The sequence below is a fragment of the Pelmatolapia mariae genome, linkage group LG8 (genome assembly GCF_036321145.2).
Source record: "Pelmatolapia mariae isolate MD_Pm_ZW linkage group LG8, Pm_UMD_F_2, whole genome shotgun sequence".
Lineage (NCBI taxonomy): Eukaryota > Metazoa > Chordata > Actinopteri > Cichliformes > Cichlidae > Pelmatolapia > Pelmatolapia mariae.
Window position 1 is genome coordinate 1928405 of NC_086234.1, and position 23306 is coordinate 1951710.

A 23306-nucleotide genomic window follows, 5' to 3' on the forward strand; every position below is an offset into this window, starting at 1 on the left:
ATCGGAGGAAGTGGGGAAAGAGAGCCAGCTTTCTTGTGCTGCTTCGTTGGATTCAAAGAGAAGTGGATCTTCAGGAGTTTCATTCCTGGGCTGCTGCCGGTAAGATTCACCTGAGACTTGTCGGAGCTGGATTAATCCCCACACCCCCGTGTTTACCAACCAGGCTGTCATCTGAAAGCCTGGAACGCCACGGCTCATTGCGGCAGGAATCCTGATTTGCTGTGCAGCTTACTCCATATTGCGGACTCTGTTCCAGGCTACTCTACACCTGTCCCGGTGGGTCACAACGTTAAAATGATGTTAATTAATGCCTGCTCAATTGCCAACAAGTCTTATATCTTAAATGTCTTGTTCTGTGCAGAAAAGCTTGACTTTATGTTTATGTCTGACACATGGCAGCGTAAAAATGAAGTCACACATTTTTTAGAGCTTTGTCCCGCAGACTGTTCATTTCTCAGTGCACGTCGGATATCTGGATGAGGAGGTGGAACAGCTGTAATTTTAAAAAAGACATTCTTATGCCAGATGATCTCTTTGAGCTATTACAATTATTTTGAGATGATTATGATACGAATTGGAAGAGATCAGCACATGTACGGTATTTTAATTTATCGTCCACCTGGGTCTGCTGCGTCTTTTGCAAGAATTTTTACCCTCCACTATTAAACTGGGTAAGATCATCACTGTTGGTGACGTCAACATTCATGCAGATGACTCATCAAACAGTACCACTAAGGAGTTCCTGAGCATCATGGACTCCGTAAACCCTATAATACCCTTTGTATCATATTTGATACATGAGTTTCTGAGACCTCTATCTCATCAACATGATCAATTCTTGCCATAATTTCAAAATGTTATGGACAAAAGTCTTTTTTTGTCTAAAATTAACAAAACGTTGCTAACAAAAAGTTGCCAAAATTTCCAATGTATCAAATGCGATACAAAAAAATATATAATAAAACTATATCACACACACAACATGATATAGCAAAAAAATGTGGATTTTGTTACAAGGGTTAATGCACATTGGTTCCAAAAAAATCTGAATTTTCTGGCTATTTTTTGATGGGTCTTACACGGTACTACTCACACTGCTGGACTTGATCTTCACTTATGGTGTTTCCCTCGACCACTTGACCTTAAATTACGTTGTTTTTAGCGACCATAGGTCGGTCTCTTTACATGTGTCCATCCAGAGTCTCTTCCCACTTAAGTTTTCTTCCCTTTTTAATTTTAAAACTTCTGCTGATGATGTTGACCTCCTTATTAATTCTTTTATTGAACATTGTCTTGCCATTCTTAATCAGGTTGCTCCTTTCAAAACCAGGCATTGCTCTGTTAGCTCCCGCACACCCTGGTTAAATAATTAAACTCGTGGACTTCGGCGTTCCTGTCAAAAAGCTGTCACGGGTCGTGTGCGGAGGCGAGGAAGAGATGACCCACATGCAGGACTCTTGGTGCAGAATGAGGAGGTTTATTGGAAACGGAGACAACAGATGACAGGATGGCTGGCTGAACTTAATGGACTGGTAAACTAACTGGCTGACTGAACTGAGCACGCGACAAGAACAACATAACATCAATGACACGACAGTGAAGGAGTGGAAACAGAGGACTTAAATACACAGACTGATGAGGATGATAATAAGAGACCGGTGAGTACACAGCTGAACATAATCTGGCTAATAACACAAGAGACGAGCTGACACAGGAAAAGCAGGAAGTGAGAACATTGATGTGGCAACATAATGTAAACATAAACTAAACGTGACAAAACTGAAAACACTGGGTCACCGACCCAGGAACCCTGACAAAAGCAGAGCGTCTGTGGAAGTCCACTGGTCTGGGTGTCCATCGTGAACACTTCAGAGAACTTCTTCACTTATATAATGAGTCAGTGAAACAGGCGAGATCCTCTTACTTCAATAATCTTATAAATGATCATGAGAATCATCCAAGGGTATTATTTTCATGGCTGCGATGGTAGACATGTAGTGGTGCGACAAAGGACCCAAGTGAGGCGACTGACTTACGAGCGAGAGCTTTATTTACAGTAGGTGATGAAATACAAACAAAACTAAGAAAGACTGACAGAGCTAACAGAACCTAAACTGGGTAAAGCTAGGAATAAAAACAATAACCTGAAGATGGCAAGCAGAGGTGACACGGGGAAGTAGGCAGGAGAAACACAGAGGTAACACAGGGGATGAGAAGCAGACTGTCGAAAGGGGACAGAGAGAAGCACACTCTATAAATACACAGAGGGAAACAAGGGAATGGCACACAGGAGGGAGACACAGCTGAACCTCATTAAACATGAAGAGACAGGAAGGAAGCAAAACAGAATACATTGACATAAGACACGGACCTTCAAAGTACAACAGGAAGCACCACAATTCACAAAGACAAGACTAGACAAGGGGACACAGCTGACAGGGGAGGCATAAAAGCAGTGCTCCACAAGATATAACAGGAATTTAACCAAAACAAAAGATATTAATAATCAAAACATAAACAATGGTAAATGGCCTGTATTTGTATAGCGCTTTACTAGTCCCTAAGGACCCCAAAGTGCTTTACACATTCAGTCATCCACACATTCACACACTGGTGATGGCAAGCTACACTGTAGCCACAGCCACCCTGGGGCGCACTGACAGAGGCGAAGCTGCCGGACACTGGCGCCACCGGGCCCTCTGACCACCACCAGTAGGCAACGGGTCTTGCCCAAGGACACAACGACCAAGACTGACCAAGCCGGGGCTCAAACCGGCAACCTTCCGATTACAAGGCGAACCAACTCTTGAGCCACGACCGCCCAATGAATTATCTGACTCAGAACCACGACACTATTTGAGACTATCAACAGCATTGTTTGTCCAACATTTCAATATGCTGTTTGTAAATATGGTGATGAACGTGCGATCCAAAATCTCCTCAAGTGCTTCCCCTTATGAAGATGTCCCCGTGTTTCTTAGGTCATTTACTTCTTTTTCTCCAATCACACTCAATGACTTAACTACAGTAATAAGTCAAATGAAATCCTCATGATGCTTTTTAGATATATTACCTCCCTCTGTCCTGTCTGGGACTCTCACCGGTATTGGTCCCACATTGCTATCCATCATCAACAGTTCAGTGAGGAAAGGTTGTGTTCTGTCCTATTTTAAACATGCAGAGGTAACTCTTATATATAAGCAAATTATAAAGGTTCAGTTCAGGTCCTTACTCTGCAGATTACAGATTTTTGACCCTTTTCAATCTGGCTTTCAAAAGCAGGACTCCACTGAGACTGCTCTCTTAAGGGTCTATAATGATTTATTAATGGCTTCTGATGCAGGAAATTGTTCTGTGATCATTTTGATCTCAGCCTTCGACACCATTGACCATAAAATCCTACTCAACAGGTTGAAGGTTTTGGCAGGTATATCTGGTGCTGCCTTAGACTGGTTTTCTTCGTACTTATCAGACGCTACACTAGTGCAGTGGGTCCTGGGTTATTTATGTTAGGCCTCAAGTTAACTGATCAGCCTGCGTTACAAAAAATTTACTCCATGTTTATGTTGTCTCAAAACTTAGAATCAACTGTAAAATGAAACATTTAAAAAGGTGTAAAAAGTGTTTTCTAATCAATCAGCTGATCAAATGCAGCAAATTAAAACGGAAACATCAGAAAATGAGGAAAAAGTTCAATCTTATCAAATCATCACAGAGAAACACCTGAGATTGTGAACAGAATTAAACTGCAGGATCAATGAAAGTATGAATGTTAAAAAGACGGATAAAAGGTTTTACAAACAGAGATGAAAAACTGTGTAAACTGAAAATGACAGAAATTCCCTTTAACTGTCTCTGACTCACATACTTGGACATCAAATGAGCTTAAGTTGAGTCATGTATCACCAGCTTCACAGACACAGGGGGCGTTTATCAATATGCGTACTTGTGCGTACTTGCGTTCTCGTGTACTCGTGATACGTCATCAGTCGGAGACCAAGTACTGTTCCAATTCAAAGTACGCATCACGCCGAGAACGCGAAAAAGTCCCGGATGTGTTCTCGATCCGCCCGTTTTATCGAGCATGCATCGGTGTGGACTTGGGACAGCTAAATATCCCAGAATGCATTTCGTCCAAAACTCAACAGCAGACTCCCGGCACATCGTTTCCAACCCCCCCCCTCCCAAACCGCTCACGGACTTCTCACTACTCAGGTTAAAGAAACTCCAGCAGCTGTCTATAGTATTGAGTGTCCACTAGAACAGAAATAAAAGCGTTCTAACATCTCACCTGCTTGTTTTTATTAAGGTATGTACACGTATGTACATGTACACTATTTTTATTAATAGAGGTTTCACTACTGAGGTTAACAATGATATATAAGTCACTTAGATCACTTCTAAATGTTAATGTTTGGTTTATTTCAGTGTTTTATTTGTTCCTGAGTAAACCGGTTTGGCTGTGATTAAAGTTAAGCTTCATAACATGTTACTCACAGTTAAATTAAGAGGGGACGGCAGTAAAAACTCCGGACCTGTGACATCATCACGTACGCAGGTGTTCCGACTGTACAGATCACGAGTCCGTGCTCGCGTACTTGAGAATTGAGAAGCGGCCCACGAGTCCGTGCTCGCGTTCTCGGCGGGTACGTACTCACCGAGAACGCGAGTACGTACTCGCGTACTTGGGCATTGTTAAACGGCCAGGGACATGTAATCGTTTATCAGGCCTCCAAAGATGAAGCCTGGATAAACAGGCTCAGAGAATTTGGTTCTGAAGGTGTGAATGTGACTCAGTTTGTGAGATGAGACTCTATAGTAGGAAAGAGTACCTGCAGGCCAATCAAGAAACACTCCCAGTTTGGGGCAACCAGTAGGACAAGGGTATTCAATGGTCATCTTATTATGTTTTGCACAGAAAATCAGAGGCAGTCTCGAAAGAGAGTCTAAACAGTGAAGACTCCAGGACAAATCATTATATCCAAGCATGCACATTGCACCACTTCCTTTCCTCTCAAGGCGCTTGTAGCTAACACCTACACCAACCATGCCAGAGCTGGTACTCCACTCTACCTCCCAGTAACAACTCCCAGTTAGAGCCTCTCTGCACAAAACCTGAGGGACCTCATCAAACCTCTCAGGATGGTCAGGATACGACTGCATCTCTCCTCGTGTTGCCTTCTTGTTTTCTTCAGACAATATGAGTTGGTTCTTTGCTGTGTTTGGATCCAGGGTGAGATCACGGGCATCTGAAGGAGAGAATGAGGCTGAATCACAATTCGCAATTCATGATCAGCGTTACTGAAATCCGATTACTTTTTTCAAGTGACGAGTAAAGTAAGGGATTACTATTGCAAAAAAAGGTAATTAGATTACTGTTACTTTCCCGTAAGCACGTTGCGTTACTGCGTTACTAAAACCGTGATTTTTTTGCGAGAGTGTCTCATGACAATGACGTAAGCGAGTGCGACGTTCGTGTCAACAGCTGTGTGCAGATCAACAATGGATAATATAACGAGTGCGGGAGAGAGTATGAGCGTGCAGCGTTTAAAGCGTGGAAGTACTGACCTCACTTTGAGTTAGTGGTGTGCGGATCAATACTGAAATATTGATTCTTCCGATACCAGTAATTTATGTTCTAGAATCGATTCTCATATTAAAATATCGATATTTTAGTACTTTGGGGTGAATTTGTAGTTTTTCATTAACAGAAACTATATCATTCGGATCGTCTAATTGGAAGGAAATACTGCCTACTTTTTTGGGGAAGTAATCAGTAATTAGTTACTGATTAATTTTTTCATGTAACTTGACCAACACTATTCATGATAGTACCACTGACGCCTCAGTCTGTCCATTGCAGATCTCTTCTAAGTTACAGCAGGATGAATACCTCAGTCTAAATGAATTAACACCCCTGGGTCATACTAACTGTGCAAATCCTCAAAGCGCATGCCAAGGAGGAGGAGTGGCAGCAATCTTTGATTTCAACTTATTAATCAACAGAAGACACAGGGAGAGTTTTAATTCATTTAACAGAGGTGTACAATTAAAGCTCAAACAATTGTTTTAGTTGTTGTTATGTGTCATACACTTACATCTCAGAGTAGGTACGTTCTCTACGTACTCAGAGTTTCTCAGACTTTTTATCTGAGTTGGTGCTCGTTTCATTGTAGTGATTGATTTGATCTGAAAATAACAGTCTCAACACTGCATTTAATCTATTATTAGATGCCATTGGCTTCTCTCAAAATGTAAAAGAGTCCACTGATGATTTTAATCACACTCTGGATCTCATTCTTTCATATGACATATAAACTGAACATTAAACAGAATTCCCAGAAAACCTTCTTTTGTCTGATTAGTTCATAAGAACATTTCTATTTACAGTACTGGTTACAAAACAGTGGGGAATTAATTTCATACTGTATTTCTTCTCAAAGTGATGTAGCTAAGTATAAGGATATAAATCCTTTACTGCTGTTTCCTTCATAGTCATGCGCCAACACAGTGCAGCTACTGAGACGCTCCTCACACAGAGGTTGATTATCTCATGAATTGTTATTGCTCTTATTTGGTTCTGTGAAGCACTTTGGCATACCTCTGGCGTTTAAATGTGCTATATAAATAAAATTGTACTGTATTGTATGAATAGTGTTCCATGCTCACTGTGTATGACTATCTTCTACAGTGTACCTTTTGTCCTGTCATCCCTCACCCCCAATGGGTAACAGCAGATGGCTGCTTCTCCCTGAGCCTGGTTCTGTTGGAGGCTTCTTCCTGTTAAAAGGGAGTTTTAACCTCCCACTGTTGTCAAGTGCTTGCTCACAGGGAATCATCTGACTGCTGGGGTTTTCTCTGTATAATTGTACGGCCATTAACCTTATAATATAAAGCAACTTGAGACAATTGTTCCAATTTGCAGGTATGTCCATAAACTTTAAGCATATTGAATTAAATCTACAGTCAATGATGAATCTATAACAATGTTTTACATGTCAGGTCACTGTCCTCAAACCTCAGCTTGTCTCTCTAAATGCTGATCCACTGAAGTAAACCAACTATTGGACAACTTAATTAATTGTTTAGAAAGTACAAAAAAATACATATAATAAAAAATCAATAAATGGAACCCAAACAGGAAAATTATTTATTATCCTGAAAAGATAGGATATATTTATATTTGACACGTTTCTCTGATTTTTTTTTCTCCTCAATCCACAAGGAGCAGCATGTATGATGTTTCTACATAAATCTGTTCTCTCACTACCAAATTCAGCTGACAGGAAACATCAGCTGTCCCTCTTAAAGTGGTGGGTGGGTTCTCTTACATTTTGAGAGAAGCCAGTTGAGTCTAATTGGAGGAGAGAGACCTAATATTTAATAATCCACATTTCACTGTTTTACTCTTTGGTTCAGATGTGGATACTGTATTGTTCTTTCTTTGTGATTTTTTATGTTTAAGTTGTTTGTTGCTGGTTTTTAGTTTGTTTTTTGTCTGTTTGGGAGCTGACACAGTCCCTATGGAGATGGGTTTTTGGGGGGGTGGAGAGAAGGAGGAGAGAAGCTGCAGAGAGGCGTGTAAGACTGCAACTCTGCTTCCTGGTCCCAACTCTGGATAGTCATATTTTGGGGGGTTTAATAAATTGGTCCATATTTCTAGAAACGAGAGCTGCTCCATCCAAAGTGGGATGGATGCCGTCTCTCCTAACAAGACCAGGTTTCCTCCAGAAGGTTTGCCAATTATCTATGAAGCCCACATCGTTTCTGGGACACCACTCAGACAGCCAGCAATTTAAGGAGAACATGCGGCTAAACATGTCACCCCTGGAGGTCTGGAAATGGCTGCAAAAAATTTATGAATGAAAATATTTTTATTTGCTTCTTTCTTTATTCGCATTTCTATTAATTTCAATATTTATTTCACATTTAATTTGTCAGGCTTTATGAATTCCATCATGTTTACATTTATATCTGATTTCCTATCTTTCTGGAGTGAGCATGACTTTGATCAACATTTAGACTCACAGGAACACATGACAAATCACAGCCTCCTTATGAATTCATGAAACAGAAAGAAATGTTAGAGCAAATAGATATAATAAAATAATCACAAAATAAATAAACACAAATTAAAGACTAATAAATTAGAAAATAATCTAATAAACCTTAAACATAGATAAGTAAATAATAAAATCATGTCATGATTGGACCCAAAAGCTGAATTCACGGAGGCGAAAATGTAAACTCAAAAAGCAGCTTCATTGCTGACTCAAGGGAAAACCTACACTGGGATAACATAAACTAAACTCACGGAGAGGCACACACGGAAACACACAACATTAAGGGATGACACAACAACAAGCAGGAGATGACAGCGGACTAAATACATTACTGAGTAATCAGGAAACGGGACACAGAAGAAGAACACAGCGGACACTGATAATCATAATGAGACAAGAAAAGGAGCAAATACAACATGACGTACACTGACGGGAGACTATCAAAGTAAAACAGGAAGTACACATCCGCAGACTGGAGGGGACGAGAGAACATGGAGGAGCACGAGGGAGAGCACAGACATGACGGGCTGGGAAACATGATGGAATAAAACACAAGGAGGGGAAACAAGGCACCATTAAATAACCACTGACACAGAGCAAGACAGAGGGCAAAGACACAAGGGGGAATCTAATAAACTAGACTGAACGGAATAACCTAGGAACTTCCGGGATAATAAGAAAATCAACTTAACATTCTTCTTAGGTTTTGGGTTCTGTGTTCCCTCATGAACAGACACAATACTAACATGGTACGTGTTAGTATTGTGTCTCTGTGTTCATGTCATTTCCCGTTTTATTTTGACAGTGTGTTAGTGTGTCTAGTTTTGCTTCCCCGTGTCTCGTTATGTCCAATTATCCCAGCTATGTCTCCCTCCTGTGTCTCATTCCCTGATTGCTCCTTTGTGTATTTGAGCCATGTGTTTTTTCCTGCTTGTTGCTGGTTCGTCTGTGTTGTTTCCTTGCGGCTCTGTTTAAAGGTTTCTGATCTGTTTTTGTTAGTTGTGCCACTTTCGTTATCTTAGGTTCTGCACATGTCATCATCACTGCTGATTGTACCGTCACCGTTAAAATAAAGCTCACTCGCATCAGAAGCTGTGCCTGCATCTTGGGTCCTAATTCTCACTCACCACACGTCGCAGCCGTGACAAGTTAGTGCCATATTTTACTATCAAACTCTGTTTCATAGATGTGTTTTAAAATATTTTTATGAAATTATAAGCATTTTATTTATTGAGTCTAATCTTTGTTGCTTTATTGTGGATTTTGGTTGGTCAGTACTCATCAAACCACAGAGAGCAGCATGTTCGATGTTTCTGTGTAAATCTCTGACCTCCAAACTCAGGAAACAGCTGTTCCTCTGACTCACACTAACTTTGAAAAGTGTTCGATCACTGAGCTGCAGACAAAAGGAATAAACTACAAAAACATGAGGCTACATTCTCCCTCTAACAAAAACATTGCATGTTATTTGTATAAAACAATAATCTCACATGACTTTATTAAGTGTAAATATCAATTTTTTAATCTCTGAGCTGAACAATGAGCCCCCAAAGTGTTGTGCTAACAAATAGTTTCTTAGTCACAAAGTAGCAAAATGGAAATTTAGGTATCATTTTTTTTTCTGTATGTAAATCTTTGAAAACAGCTCAAAACTGATCCTATAAGCAGTAAATCCAATCAGTTGGAGTGTAATTGAAACAAACATATAAAATAGTACTTACACTGAATCAGATCCCTTCTGTCTGTTAAATTTTCCACATCTGGCCTTAAGAAATCTTCAGTGACCAGGTTTGTGTTCCTGTAGTGGTAGATAGTTGCTCCTTTGTATTTGTCATTTTCAGTGGCTGTTATAAACAGTCTGCTGCAGTTTTTCACCGCTTCGGCCTTTTCTTTCATTTTGGCTCTAACTTCATCTGAGAAGTACCATTGGTCCTGGGTAGGTGGAGTGTTACCATCAGTACCTTCCAGTTTCTTTTTCTCCAAGTAGTCAGACATGTTCTGCAGATATGGGTCAGTGGATTTCAGGGAGGTGAAAACAAAGCAGAGAACTTCCTCTACTCCTGGTTTAAACACCTCTCTGTCCAGCTCAGACTGATCTGAGATGATCTTTGCTCCCTCCATCATGTCTACAAAGTACCTGATGATGGTGACTTCTCTCTCTTCATCTTTGATCCACTTGGTTAATCTCTCCTGACTGAACGGTGACTTGTCTCTGTCATCAAACACTTTCACTAATTCCTGCTCATCTTCCTCACCTGCCCTGATGGAGGGAAGTTTCTCAGCCATTGTTTCCTGGAGTGAAGATCTGAAATACTCACAGAGCTTCTTGAATCTGCTCAACTTTTCTTGTATCTGTGGAAAGCTTCTCACCACTCTGTCCTCCAGCAGATCATTGCATCTTATGTCCAGGTTATGAAGCTCCTGTAAGGTATCTTCAGCCTTACTAATAAATCTACTGTTTATCATGTAAGCAGCTTTTGGATGTAATTTCTTCAGAGGCATCAGTGTGACCTTCAGTGGAACACAGTTTTCTCTGTTTTCTCCCAGTAGTTTTGGAAGTTGGATGTATGTCTTCACTGCATCTTCAAATGTTCCAGGGTTGCTTTCAAGAATGAAGTCTCCATAGAACTTGCAGGTGAATTTATCCGTCACAGCTTTTTCTTCATCATTCAGCTTGATGTCAACTTTCCCGTCAACATTAAATGAGGGGATCTTCTTTATCACCGTTTGCATGGTTCCCTTGATGTCCTGAATGTTTTTAGGATCTAACTTCTCACTGTCAAACACAAAGAAAGCATTTGCTCCATAAAGGATTCCTGTGACTACATGTGTCGCCAAATTCTTCACATCTTTTGCTCGTTGGGTGTTTTTGGTTTCATCAGGAGTCAACATCAGCTGTTTGAATTTGGTGGTAGCTTTGTACTGAAGGGTGACTCGAGTCTGATGGTGAGATTTCTTCTTATCATTCAGATATTTGGCTGATCCTCCAACTTCAATGAGTCCACTCATGAAACTGGCCTTCAGTGAAGCATTAACATCCAGCTGAGAGGATTTTTTTTCAGTGGAATCAGACGCACTGACTTCAAACTCACTGGCGTGTTGATTTTTCTCCACTGACTTCTCCTGCAGCGTTTTAGCATCCCACAGTGTGACACCTTTAAGACATGAGATCAGCAAAACGTGGTAAAATTTAAAGAAGAATAATATCAGCAGTTTCAGGTTAATCAGGATTTTATTTCAGGTTACACAGTTTATTTACACATACAAATCTAAATTTCTTAGTTAAGACACCTCTGAAGTAATTCAGTAAGTTTCATAATTGTTTTATAAGCTCAGTAGTTTCCGCACTACAACATATCATAGTCATAAATATATGGCCTGTAAAGAAATTTGCATTTTTTTTTAAAATTTCTAAACACTTAATCCTGGGAACATTACACATGTTATTTCATTTAATAAAGGTGATAATCACCGAGTGCTGAAAGAGTGCAACTTTTTTAAAAAGTGTTTCTGTGATTTTTTTTTTCAACCTGTGTTTTGTAGTTATGATCTGAATATTGTGCCAAGCTTTTCTCTATAGGCTCCTCTTCTTTGTGTGTTTCTTTTTTCTGTTTATTCATTAACTTCTATTAGTTTTATTTCTGTTTTTGCAGTACATGTGTATTATAACAATGTCAAGCTCAAAGGGAGGATATAAAAAGCAAAGAAAAGAATGACAGAAAGACAAAATGAAGGGAAGAAAATAGAAAAAACATAATAAAGGATAGTGCATAAAAAGAAGGGATGGTTAACTGCTGCACATGTAAGAAACAACAGAAACAAGCAGAGATACATGAATGAATATTTTTCTTGTTTTTATCTGTGTGTCTTTGTTTAGAATACATTTTTGCTGCTATGCAGATAACACCTGACTCTATCTATCTGAGCACATTCTCATTCCCGACTTGTAACATACAAGACGATTTGTCCCATCCCGAGGTATCCCATGGGAACGTGAAAGGTGACCTTCCGTATTCCAATGATACGAGCCGGATTGTGGATGAAATCAAATAACACTCCCGCAGTAACACATATTCCAGCTGTGTATTGCATCCCTAACTCTAACCTTAATCCTAACCCTAAGCATAACTTTTCCCCTAACATTAACCACAACCTTAATCATGTTAGATAGTGTTTTCCAAAGCGATTCATGATGACAAAGTAAAATGAATGTACATGTGCAGATTTAGACAGTTCTCATATTTCCTCCTGTTTCCAAACGCGTAACATAGAGACGATTTGTCACATAGCGTAACATATTACGCTTTGGGATTGAGAACGTGTTGTCTGTCCATGAAGCCAGGTAACACACACCAATGAGTTAAACTGCAGGAATGTCTTAAAGACATAAAGACCTGGATGGCCGCTAACTTTCTGCTTCTTAATTCAGATCAAACTGAGGTTATTGTACTCGGCCCTGAAAATCTTAGAAATATGGTATCTAACCAGATTCTTACTCTGGATGGCATTACCTTGGCCTCCAGTAACACTGTGAGGAACCTTGGAGTCATTTTTGACCAGGACATGTCCTTCAACGCACATATTAAACAAAGATGTAAGACTGCTTTCTTCCATTTGTGCAACATCTCTAAAATTAGAAATATCCTGTCTCAGAGTGACGCTGAAAAACTAGTTCATGCATTTATTACTTCCAGGCTGGACTACTGTAATTCATTATTATCAGGAAGTCCTAAAAACTCCCTGAAAAGCCTTCAGTTAATCCAAAATGCTGCAGCAAGAGTCCTGACAGGGACTAGAAAGAGAGAGCAGATTTCTCCTGTATTGGCTTCCCTTCATTGGCTCCCTGTTAAATCCAGAATTCAAAATCCTGCTCCTCACATACAAGGTCTTAAATAATCAGGCCCCATCTTATCTTAATGACCTTGTAGTACCATATCACCCTATCAGAGCACTTCGCTCTCACACTGCAGGCTTACTTGTTGTTCCTAGAGTATTTAAAAGTAGAATGGGAGGCAGAGCCTTCAGTTTTCAGGCCCCTCTTCTGTGGAACCAGCTTCCAGTTTGGATTCAGGAGACCGACTGTGATGGTTCTGGGACATTTTGACCCAGTATTTTTGAGTTCTTGTGTTTTGGTGTCATTTTGTATTATGGTTTATATTGAAGGTTCATTAGCAATCTTCAGGTTAGTCTGCCTTGAGTTTCTTATATTCCCCTTGTGCCTCTGCCCTCTGTATCCCTCTCTGTGTGTTTGTGTGTGTCCTTGTGTCTTCATTCCCACCTTCTCCTCTTGTTTATTCCGTGTCTCCCCAGCCCGTCATGTCTCTTTACTTGCTTTCTCGCTCTCTTCCTCTTTCTGTCTCTGTCTCGACTCCCTTAACTGTTTCCGCGTCCACCTCGTTGCCTCATCTCGTTATCTCCCTAATCCATCTTGTTTTCCTGAGTGTTCTTTCTTCCCGGCTCCTGTGTCATGTTGTGTTAGTTAGTCTGCTTTCTAGCACTTCCTGTTTTACTTTGACAGTTTCTAGTGTTTGTCATGTTCAGTTTTCTTTCCTCCTGACTCATTAGTTAGATCACCTTCAGCTTTGTTTATGTCTGTGTCTCCATCTGTCTTGTGTCGTGATCTCCCTGGCTGTGTGTTCCTCTGTATGTTTTTTTCTGTATTCCAGTTTAGTTTCGTTTACTTTAGTTGAGTATCTCCTGCACTCCAGCAGCAAAGCTGTGTTTTTTGAGTGTGTGTCCTGCCTGTGAGTCTGCGCACAGCCAGTCCGTGACACAGACACTATCTCTGATTTTAAAATTAGGCTTCAAACTTTCCCTTTTGCTATGATGATCACATGAGCTTGTCACGGTTCTGGGTCATTTTGACCCAGCATTTTGAGTTTCTTATGTTTTGGTTTATTTTTGCATTATGGATTGTTTTCTGTTTCTCTGGTGCTTTGTTGATTTTTATGTTAAATCTATGTTTCAGTTATTCTTGGTGAGGGATTAGTTCTTTGGTTGTGTCTCGTGTTTAGTATAGGTTTAATTCAGTGTCAAGTCTGCGTCTCTGTTTCTTGTTTCCTGTTTTATTGTGAAGGTTTGTCTCATGTCAGTGTGTCTAGCTTTGTTCCCCCTCTGTCGTTAGCCCTAATGTCTCCCAGCTGTGCTCCCCTTCTGTGTCTCAAATTGTTGTAAAAGTGAATGTGGAGGCTTTTTGTTCCCCTTTATGATTAGTTCCAATTCTAGGTTTGTTTTGCTCCTCTCGTTGCAGTTTATCATGTATGAAAACATTTAGTTTTACTTTAGTTTTGAATCGTTTCACTAATTAACCTTTGGTTTAATCCTGGTTAACTGCTCGCCTTGTTAAAGGAGAAATATACCAGCTAAAAGTGGCTGAGTCACAGTGAAAGAATGAAAGCAAGACTTTTCCTGTTTATTCTTTCAAGATTTTAGTTTAGGGTTTTTTGTTTGTTTGTTTGTTTTATTTTAATTTTATTTAGGACAGTGCATGTTAATGAACATACATGTAAAAAAATTACATGAACGTAAACATACCAGATTATAGCCAAGGGCTAATTTCCATCTGTTGTCCATAAAACATTAAAAAATAGACATAATAATTCATAAAAAATCATAATTCATTCATAATAAAAACTCCATCACCAAACTCACACATACACACTATTCTGTTCCCAAATAAAACATTAAAACTATACAACTTATACATGATCACACACTTGATTTGTCCATAACCAGTTTTTAACCTTTGCCTTAATCAAATTGAATGTCGAGCATTTTCTGATGGACTGAGGACGACTGTTCCACAGATGGCCACCCTGGACAGAGAGGACGTTCTGCCCACATGCTGTCCGTCTGTGGGGTGTAAACAAGTCTCCTCGGGTTGTAGCTCGAGTGGTCCTGTCTGAGCTTTCGGTTAATGTCAGCAATAACTAATAATAACTCATAATGATAGCTGTACAAACAATATATAAAATAATAATTATGTGGGAAGTTAAGGTTTCTATGAAATCTGAATACAATCTGAATCTGTCAGAAAAACAAAGAGTTGTTTGGTAAGTTTGGACAGTTGACATTTACCTGGGATCAGTTTGTCTCTCCGAGCATCGTAGAGCATCCCTAAGGTGAAAGGTCGACCCAGAGCAGCCACTTGTATGATATCTGAGGCCATCGCTCCTAAAACCAAACACACAAGTTAAAGATGAGATTCAACTTTTTTCTATTCAAACAAAATGCAAAAATAGAAAAGTAGTTCTGTTGACAGTACAAATGTATGTATTAGTCCTGGTCTTGGTATCAGTTACTTCCTGTTTTATTTTGATAGTCCCTCGTCTCATGTACACCATGTTTACTTTTGCTAAAGATGCTACAGCCAACAGTGTGGATTTGAGTCTAGGACCTTCTTACTGTGCTGCAGTTTGGATTATTTTGACTTCCACACTTTTCTGTTTTAGAGAATTATGGATACTTGCCAACAATGTAGCCAGCGATTTTATGAAAAGTGAATAATTCAATGACCACAAACGCCAGACCCAACCTTTCTCTATAGTAGTTCATATAAAACTGGTCACAGTTGCTACTTTCACACAATTTGCTGACACAAAGCAAAACTGCATTAATTCTTAACTGCATTACTGAATGTGCAAGTTAAAGTCCCTCATGTGTAGTTGATGCACTGCAATGTAAAATCTCCACAGAGATTCACAAAAAAAGAAAGGGGAAATCTGAGTATAAGCAAGACCACAGAATGACTGACTCTAATTCACTAACCTTTGCTCAGTGCTGGAAAGAAAACTGGCCTGTATGTATGTTTCAGGAATTGTTTTATTTTTGCACACATTTCCACTGAAATATCAGAGAATGAGACTGAATGAGAGCTGTGAGACTGAACCATTCAATGGGCACAAGAGGATTAAACCACCAACCTTCCGATTGGTAGGTAACCTGCTCCACCTCCTGCGCTCCACCAAGTACTTGTACTGCATTTGCTCCTACATTTTTAACCAAATATCTGTACTTTCTACTCTGAGAGACCAAACAGACTAGAACTTAAGAAAACACCAGCAAACAGAAAAACATGGCAAAAGTACAGAAAACACAATGGAAATAGAAACGAAAAAAAAAAAGAAAATAGAAAAAAAGAAAATCGGATAGAAAGCATGCTGCAAAAACTAAAAGCAAATAAATTAAACAGAAGTGTTTCTGGGGACACAATAACTTAACAGACCAATGTGGAAGTGTGGTGGTGGATAATATTTTAATGGAGGAAGGCCCAAGTGGGACGACTGAAAAGTAAACCTCTGAAAATAAGTACTGAGTTTTATCCCAATGATTTATGTAGTGATACAAATGTTCCACAACAAAGAAGATGAAAACTTTATTTTTGGTCAAAGGTTGGCAAAGTTATGTGACATTAGTGACCATGACACTCAGCTGCAGTGGCGGCCCTAGCCTGTTTGGTGCCCTGGGCGAATTATTTCTGGGATTAAACCCAGGATTCAGGAGACTGGACTACAGACTGAACTGACTGGACTATAGGAGACTGGACGACAGACTGGACTGGCCAGAGGACAGGTGACTGGGGGACAGGAGGGGACTGGACTGGCTGGTCCAGAGAGACTGGGTTACAGGGGACTGGAGGACAGGAGACTGGGCTACAGGCAACTGGAGGACAGGAGACTGGGCTACAGGCAACTGGAGGACAGAAGACTGGGCTACAGGGGACTGGAGGACAGGAGACTGGGCTACAGGGGACTGGAGGACAGGAGACTGGGCTACAGGGGACTGGAGGACAGGAGACTGGGCTACAGGCGACTGGAGGACAGGAGACTGGGCTACAGGCGACTGGAGGACAGGAGACTGGGCTACAGGGGACTGGAGGACAGGAGACTGGGCTACAGGGGACTGGAGGACAGGAGACTGGGCTACAGGGGACTGGAGGACAGGAGACTGGGCTACAGGGGACTGGAGGACAGGAGACTGGGCTACAGGGGACTGGAGGACAGGAGACTGGGCTAAAGGGGACTGGAGGACAGGAGACAGGGCTACAGGCGACTGGAGGACAGGAGACTGGGCTACAGGGGACTGGAGGACAGGAGACTGGGCTACAGGCGACTGGAGGACAGGAGACTGGGCTACGGGCAACTGGAGGACAGGAGACTGGGCTACAGGGGACTGGAGGACAGGAGACTGGGCTACGGGCAACTGGAGGACAGGAGACTGGGCTACAGGGGACTGGAGGACAGGAGACTGGGCTACGGGCAACTGGAGGACAGGAGACTGGGCTACAGGGGACTGGAGGACAGGAAACTGGGCTACAGGGGACTGGAGGACAGGAGACTGGGCTACGGGCAACTGGAGGACAGGAGACTGGGCTACAGGGGACTGGAGAACAGGAGACTGGGCTACAGGGGACTGGAGGACAGGAGACTGGGCTACAGGCAACTGGAGGACAGGAGACTGGGCTACAGGGGACTGCAGGAAAGGAGACTGGGCTACGGGCGACTGGAGGACAGGAGACTGGGCTACAGGGGACTGGAGGACAGTAGACTGGGCTACAGGGGACTGGAGAACAGAAGACTGGGCTACAGACTGAACTGACTGGACTATAGGAGACTGGACGACAGACTGGACTGGCCAGAGGACAGGTGACTGGAGGACAGGAGGAAACTGGACTGGCTGGTCAAGAGAGAGACTGGGTTACAGGGGACTGGAGGACAGGAGACTGGGCTACAGGGGACTGGAGGACAGGAGACTGGGCTTTGGGCAACTGGAGGACAGGAGACTGGGCTACGGGCGACTGGAGGACAGGAGACTGGGCTACGGGCGACTGGAGGACAGGAGACTGGGCTACAGGGGACTGGAGGACAGGAGACTGGGCTACAGGGGACTGGAGGACAGGAGACAGGGCTACAGGGGACTGGAGGACAGGAGACTGGGCTTTGGGCGACTGGAGGACAGGAGACTGGGCTTTGGGCGACTGGAGGACAGGAGACTGGGCTACGGGCAACTGGAGGACAGACTGGGCTAAAGGCAACTGGAGGACAGACTGGGCTAAGGGCAACTGGAGGACAGACTGGGCTACAGGTGACTGGAGGACAGGAGACTGGGCTACAGGGGACTGGAGGAAAGGAGACTGGGCTACAGGGGACTGGAGGACAGGAGACTGGGCTACGGGCAACTGGAGGACAGGAGACTGGGCTACAGGGGACTGGAGGACAGGAGACTGGGCTACGGGCAACTGGAGGACAGGAGACTGGGCTACAGGGGACTGGAGGACAGGAGATTGGGCTACGGGCAACTGGAGGACACGAGACTCGGCTACAGGGGACTGGAGGACAGGAGACTGGGTTACAGGGGACTGGAGGACAGGAGACTGGGCTACGGGCGACTGGAGGACAGGAGACTGGGCTACAGGCGACTGGAGGACAGGAGACTGGGCTACGGGCGACTGGAGGAAAGGAGACTGGGCTACAGGGGACTGGAGGACAGGAGACTGGGCTACGGGCGACTGGAGGACAGGAGACTGGGCTACGGGCGACTGGAGGAAAGGAGACTGGGCTACAGGGGACTGGAGGACAGGAGACTGGGCTACGGGCGACTGGAGGACAGGAGACTGGGCTACGGGCGACTGGAGGACAGGAGACTGGGCTACAGGGGACTGGAGGACAGGAGACTGGGCTACGGGCGACTGGAGGACAGGAGACTGGGCTACGGGCGACTGGAGGACAGGAGACTGGGCTACAGGGGACTGGAGGACAGGAGACTGGGCTACGGGCGACTGGAGGACAGGAGACTGGGCTACGGGCGACTGGAGGACAGGAGACTGGGCTACAGGGGACTGGAGGACAGGAGACTGGGCTTTGGGCGACTGGAGGACAGGAGACTGGGCTACGGGCAACTGGAGGACAGACTGGGCTAAGGGCAACTGGAGGACAGACTGGGCTACAGGTGACTGGACTGGAAGCTGAACAGCAGGCGAGTGAACTCACTGGACTGGGGAAGCTAATGGATGAGCAGAGGTTGACGGAGCTACTGGCAGAGCTAAAGATGGCGACAGTGCTGCAGCCTGGGCTAGTAAATCTGGTGCTTGAGCTGGAAACAGTTCAGCTAGCCTGACCAGGGATAGTGCTAGTGCGTGAAAGGCTGGATCAGGAGGTGGATGAAGTGGTAGACTTACAGGTGGCGAGGCTAGCTCTTCCGAGACTCTAGGGAGGTCAGGCTGGGTTCTGGCTGCCCTTAGCCTGGGCGCTGGGACAGGCACGGGAGGTGGCTGGACACCAGTCACACCCACCCAAGGAACATAAACGGGTGCAGGAGTGGACTGGGTCACAGCTGCCCTCGTTCTGGGAGCTGGCACAGGTGTGGGTGTTGGCTGACTGAGGCTATGTCCACACGTACCCGGGTATTTTTGAAAACGCAGATTTTTCTATGCGTTTGCACCTTTCGTCCACACGTAAACGCCGTTTTCGGTCACTGAAAACGGAGATTTCTAAAAACTCCGGCCAGGGTGGATATTTTCTAAAACTCCGTTTTTGCATTTTTGTGTGGACGAGAAAAACTGAGAAAACGCAGCGTCAAAGGTGTGCGCCTTTTTTGACGTCACAGTGTGCGCCACGTTGTTGTTTCGGTGAAATGAATTTCTACAATACTGTTACTGTTAATTGTACTCTCTGCAGTGTTTAAATGCTTACATATGCATGCACAGTTACTGTCCCTCCACACATACGACTCGGTTCTGCTTCTATGCCCCAGCTTTGTTTACTATTTCCCGCCGAGGCTTCTAGACTTCTGATTGGCCAACATTTCTACACGGTTAGGAATATATCGCCACCTGCTGCTTTGGCATGTTCGTAGCAGCGTTTTCCTTCATTTCTGCCTTTACGTGTGGACGGGATTATTTTTTAAAACGAAAACGGAAAATCTCCGTTTTCAAAAATACCCGTGTACGTGTGGACATAGCCTGATAGGGGTGGAAATAATGACTGGGTGGGTGACACTGACAGGTTTAGGTGCATGAGTATTTTTAACAGTGGCCTGGGCTGATAAAACCGGAACAGGCTGACAGGTAGGTGAAGAAGAATAAGCAGACCTAGGGTTTGCGTACCCAGGAACCGTGACAACAGATTTATCAGAGATTATTCGGGCCCTTCTGCCACCACTATGTCTTTAATAAATCCCAGCTCAGAGGGAGCAGAGAGAAAAACTATGGACTCACAGGTCGGTGAAGGCTGGTGTTTATTGCAGAACGAAAAGAACGAACAGAACTGAAGCAGGAAATGGCTGACTGACGGAACTGAACATACGACAACCTAACAGCGACAATGACACGACAGCACTGGTAAAACTGAGGAACTTAAATACACAGACTGAATGATGACTATAATTGGACACAGGTGAGTACACGGCTGAACATAATGAAACAGGAAATGGAACATGTGGAAAAAACAGTGAACATGAACTGAAAACGCTGGGTCAATGACCCAGGAATTCTGACACATTTAAACCCCTGTTCCTCCCTGTCCTCCTTGTCTGTTGTCTTTGTCTCCGTTATCAGTCATCATAATTTCAAACAATTTCAAAAATCATAAGATTCTTAATGTCAGGGTCCTGAGTCTGAGCAACCCAGGATCCCTGAGCAGTTATGGACTAATATTATAATATATATTTTGTATTGCTGTCCCTCGTTCTCCCTGCTTGTATGTGTTTGTGTATGTGTGTGTGTGTGTGTGTGTGTGTGTGTGTGTGTGTGTGTGTGTCTGAGCACTCGTTTATAGGCGCCTTCAGGCCTGGTGGGTGTGGCCCTGCTAGGGGACTGGCCACACCCGAAACCACGCACCTGCTACTGATCAGGCCTCGTCGGGGGAGCTACTTAAGAGAGTCTTGGAGCTCCCACCGACGCGGGATCATTTCGTGAGACTTCCCGTCAGTTCTCCAGCTGGTCTGTTTGTGTGAGCCTACCTGTGTAGTTGAGGGTGCTAACGGCTGCCTCTGTTTTTCCCAGGAGGATTGCTGGAACAAGAGGGCAGCAGACACAGAGTGCACTGGCACGAGGAAGCGGACACACGAGCACAAACACTGGGAGAAGACACGGAGGGGAAGTCGGGAGCACACGGGAATAAATTATTATGTGTACAGTTTTCACTGTAAATAAAGAGCACTGTTTGCATCGCAGAGCACCACGACTGGGTCCTTCTTTCCCCACATCCCCACGGTCTGCCATACGGACCGTGACACTTAAATTGATCAAGTCTCTCTGTGCCTGGGTCCTCGTCACAAAACATTACAACACTGTTTTGTACATTTTAACACAATTTAATCTCCACATTTGTGAAAGAAAAGCAAAATATTTTTTGAAACGTCTGTAACAAAACCATCAAATCTGATAAAAGTTATTTAAATGCTGCAAAAAAAGAATGAATTGTAATAAAAAAAAATACGTATCCTAACCCTGAATTACTGGGGGAGAATAATGGATAAGATAAGATAACCTTTATTAGTCCCAGGCGGGGAGATTTGTTAATGATGCTCATAGTGAGTAAAAAGTAAACAGTGCATTTTTTGGACAGAGATTCACTTTTATTGTGTATGTATAATATAATACAGATACATAAAAAATACACTCCAAAAATACAAAATATTAATTTAAAAAAATTATAAAAATGGAGGCAACTTTGCCTATGGTACAATGTATACTATGTATAAAAAGATCTTTACTGCAGATGCTACTATGGCTCTATGGCAGATTTTTGCTTTTATTTTAACCTGTGTCGCCTCACCTGGAGGTTGGCAAATCACTTTTGGTGGTCAACTCTCTCAAGCAGGTTAACAGTTTCTGTTGTGCCTGTCACTGTTCCCTGTCTGTTTCCTTACCTGGTTCTTCCTGATCTTGTACTTTCTCCTCACGTTCTCCTCTTTCCTCTCTCCCTCTTTGGACTGACAATCATACACAAATAGATTGTACAATAGATTGTATTCAATTAGTTGAAAAAAATTACATTGATATGAAAAAAATACTATTAAGATCACTAATAAAAAAGTCCTCTCTCAGTGTACTTTCAACCAAAAAGCAAATACACTTTTACCTGAATGTGGCTCCTTTTTTTGAAAAAACTTCCTTATATCCATTATGAACCTGGCTGTCTCTCTGTACACACACACACACACACACACACACACACACACACACACACACACACACACAGAGAGAGAGAGAGACAACAAGAGTTATAAAGTTAATGGGCACCCAGTCAATTAGCTAGTTAGTACCTTGGGTTTAATCTTGGCACATGCACATATGACATGCAGCTTCTCTCATTCCATTTCAAACAGGACAGTGGTAACAACAGCAGGCTACGGACAATTTTAAGTTTTAGGTTTTAAAAAGCGTATATAAATTTCAATGGGAGCAACAGGACGTTCAAATGTCGCTGATTTCACTACAGAGTAGGACGGATTGTAAGGTAGCGAACATTGTTGGAAAACACGTTTTCAACACTGCAGGTTACCTGGTGTTTTTCAGTTAAAAAGAAACATGGTCTGACTCCTACCTAATCTAACTATATAAAGAGTAACTGAAGGTTAATTGCAGCTAACATGTCCTGTTTTAAGCCAGGCACTCACACCTCCGCTCCGCTGCGTCTCAGCCACCATCGCTCTGGCAGCAACGGAGCTACAGCAGGGGAGAGCTGAGCTGGGGTGCGGGGGTGTTTATCTATACTTTTGTTGTTCAAATATTACGTCTCAACCAAGTACTGTATGCTTTTTATATTTTTTAGTAGTGTGTCACACAAACAGCAAATATTGTCAACAGAGTAAGAAATATTTGGGGTGCTTTGCTGAAGCACCCCCAAAAATGGGCTAAAAACGCCCCTGATTTACAACATTATGAATGAAATGTGCTCTATCTGGAAGCAGCCCCCCCTCGACAGGTTGTGTGTGAGACTTTAAATCTTAAAACTGTAAATTTTAAATTGTTATTGATCCCTTTACCCCGAGTCCTAAAGTGTATATTTATTTTCTTACTCTTATGTTTGTTTACTTGCACTGCTGTAACTGGAGCCTCATCGTCTCGTCTCTCTATACTGGACTGTATGTAGCGGAGATGACAATAAAGTTTACTTTGACTTCAGCAGGGAGCAGGCGCATCGAGGGCTCTCGCGCTCACTTTATAGAATTTCTAAAAAAAAAAAAAAAAACCCAAAACAAACAAACATCGGTGCAAATTATAAGTCTGTATCATAATAT

At 42.8% G+C, this 23306-nt stretch overlaps 2 protein-coding genes across 2 annotated transcripts; both read right to left on the bottom strand.

Moving 5' to 3' along the window:
- Positions 1-4695: 4695 nt before the first annotated feature.
- On the bottom strand, positions 4696-15231 carry LOC134633425 (neoverrucotoxin subunit alpha-like). The gene is made up of 3 exons (XM_063482271.1): positions 15141-15231; positions 9785-11218; positions 4696-5249 (listed from the first exon to the last, which is right to left on the bottom strand). The coding sequence occupies exons 1-3, from the start codon at positions 15229-15231 to the stop codon at positions 4696-4698; spliced, it is 2079 nt and encodes a 692-aa protein (XP_063338341.1).
- A 1361-nt stretch (positions 15232-16592) lies between these two features.
- On the bottom strand, positions 16593-22712 carry LOC135933531 (uncharacterized). The gene is made up of 10 exons (XM_065471616.1): positions 22685-22712; positions 21021-21071; positions 19240-19412; positions 18865-19026; positions 18295-18690; positions 17974-18210; positions 17764-17889; positions 17469-17711; positions 17049-17174; positions 16593-16844 (listed from the first exon to the last, which is right to left on the bottom strand). Exons 1-10 carry the CDS (start codon positions 22710-22712, stop codon positions 16593-16595), a joined length of 1794 nt encoding a protein of 597 aa, XP_065327688.1.
- Between the last annotated feature and the right edge of the window lie 594 nt (positions 22713-23306).

Coding starts and splice junctions, on each gene's coding strand:
- LOC134633425 (XM_063482271.1), bottom strand. CDS start 15,231: ATGGCCTCAGATATCATACAAGTGGCTGCTCTGGGTCGACCTTTCACC. Junction 11,219..15,140: donor GAGAGACAAACTGATCCCAG/GTAAATGTCAAC, acceptor CATGTCTTAAAG/GTGTCACACTGTGGGATGCT. Junction 5,250..9,784: donor CAGAAGGGATCTGATTCAGT/GTAAGTACTATT, acceptor TCTCTCCTTCAG/ATGCCCGTGATCTCACCCTG.
- LOC135933531 (XM_065471616.1), bottom strand. CDS start 22,712: ATGGTGGCTGAGACGCAGCGGAGCGGAG. Junction 19,413..21,020: donor TAGCACCCTCAACTACACAG/GTAGGCTCACAC, acceptor CACCTGTGCCAG/CTCCCAGAACGAGGGCAGCT. Junction 19,027..19,239: donor AAGAGCTAGCCTCGCCACCT/GTAAGTCTACCA, acceptor CCTGCTGTTCAG/CTTCCAGTCCAGTCACCTGT.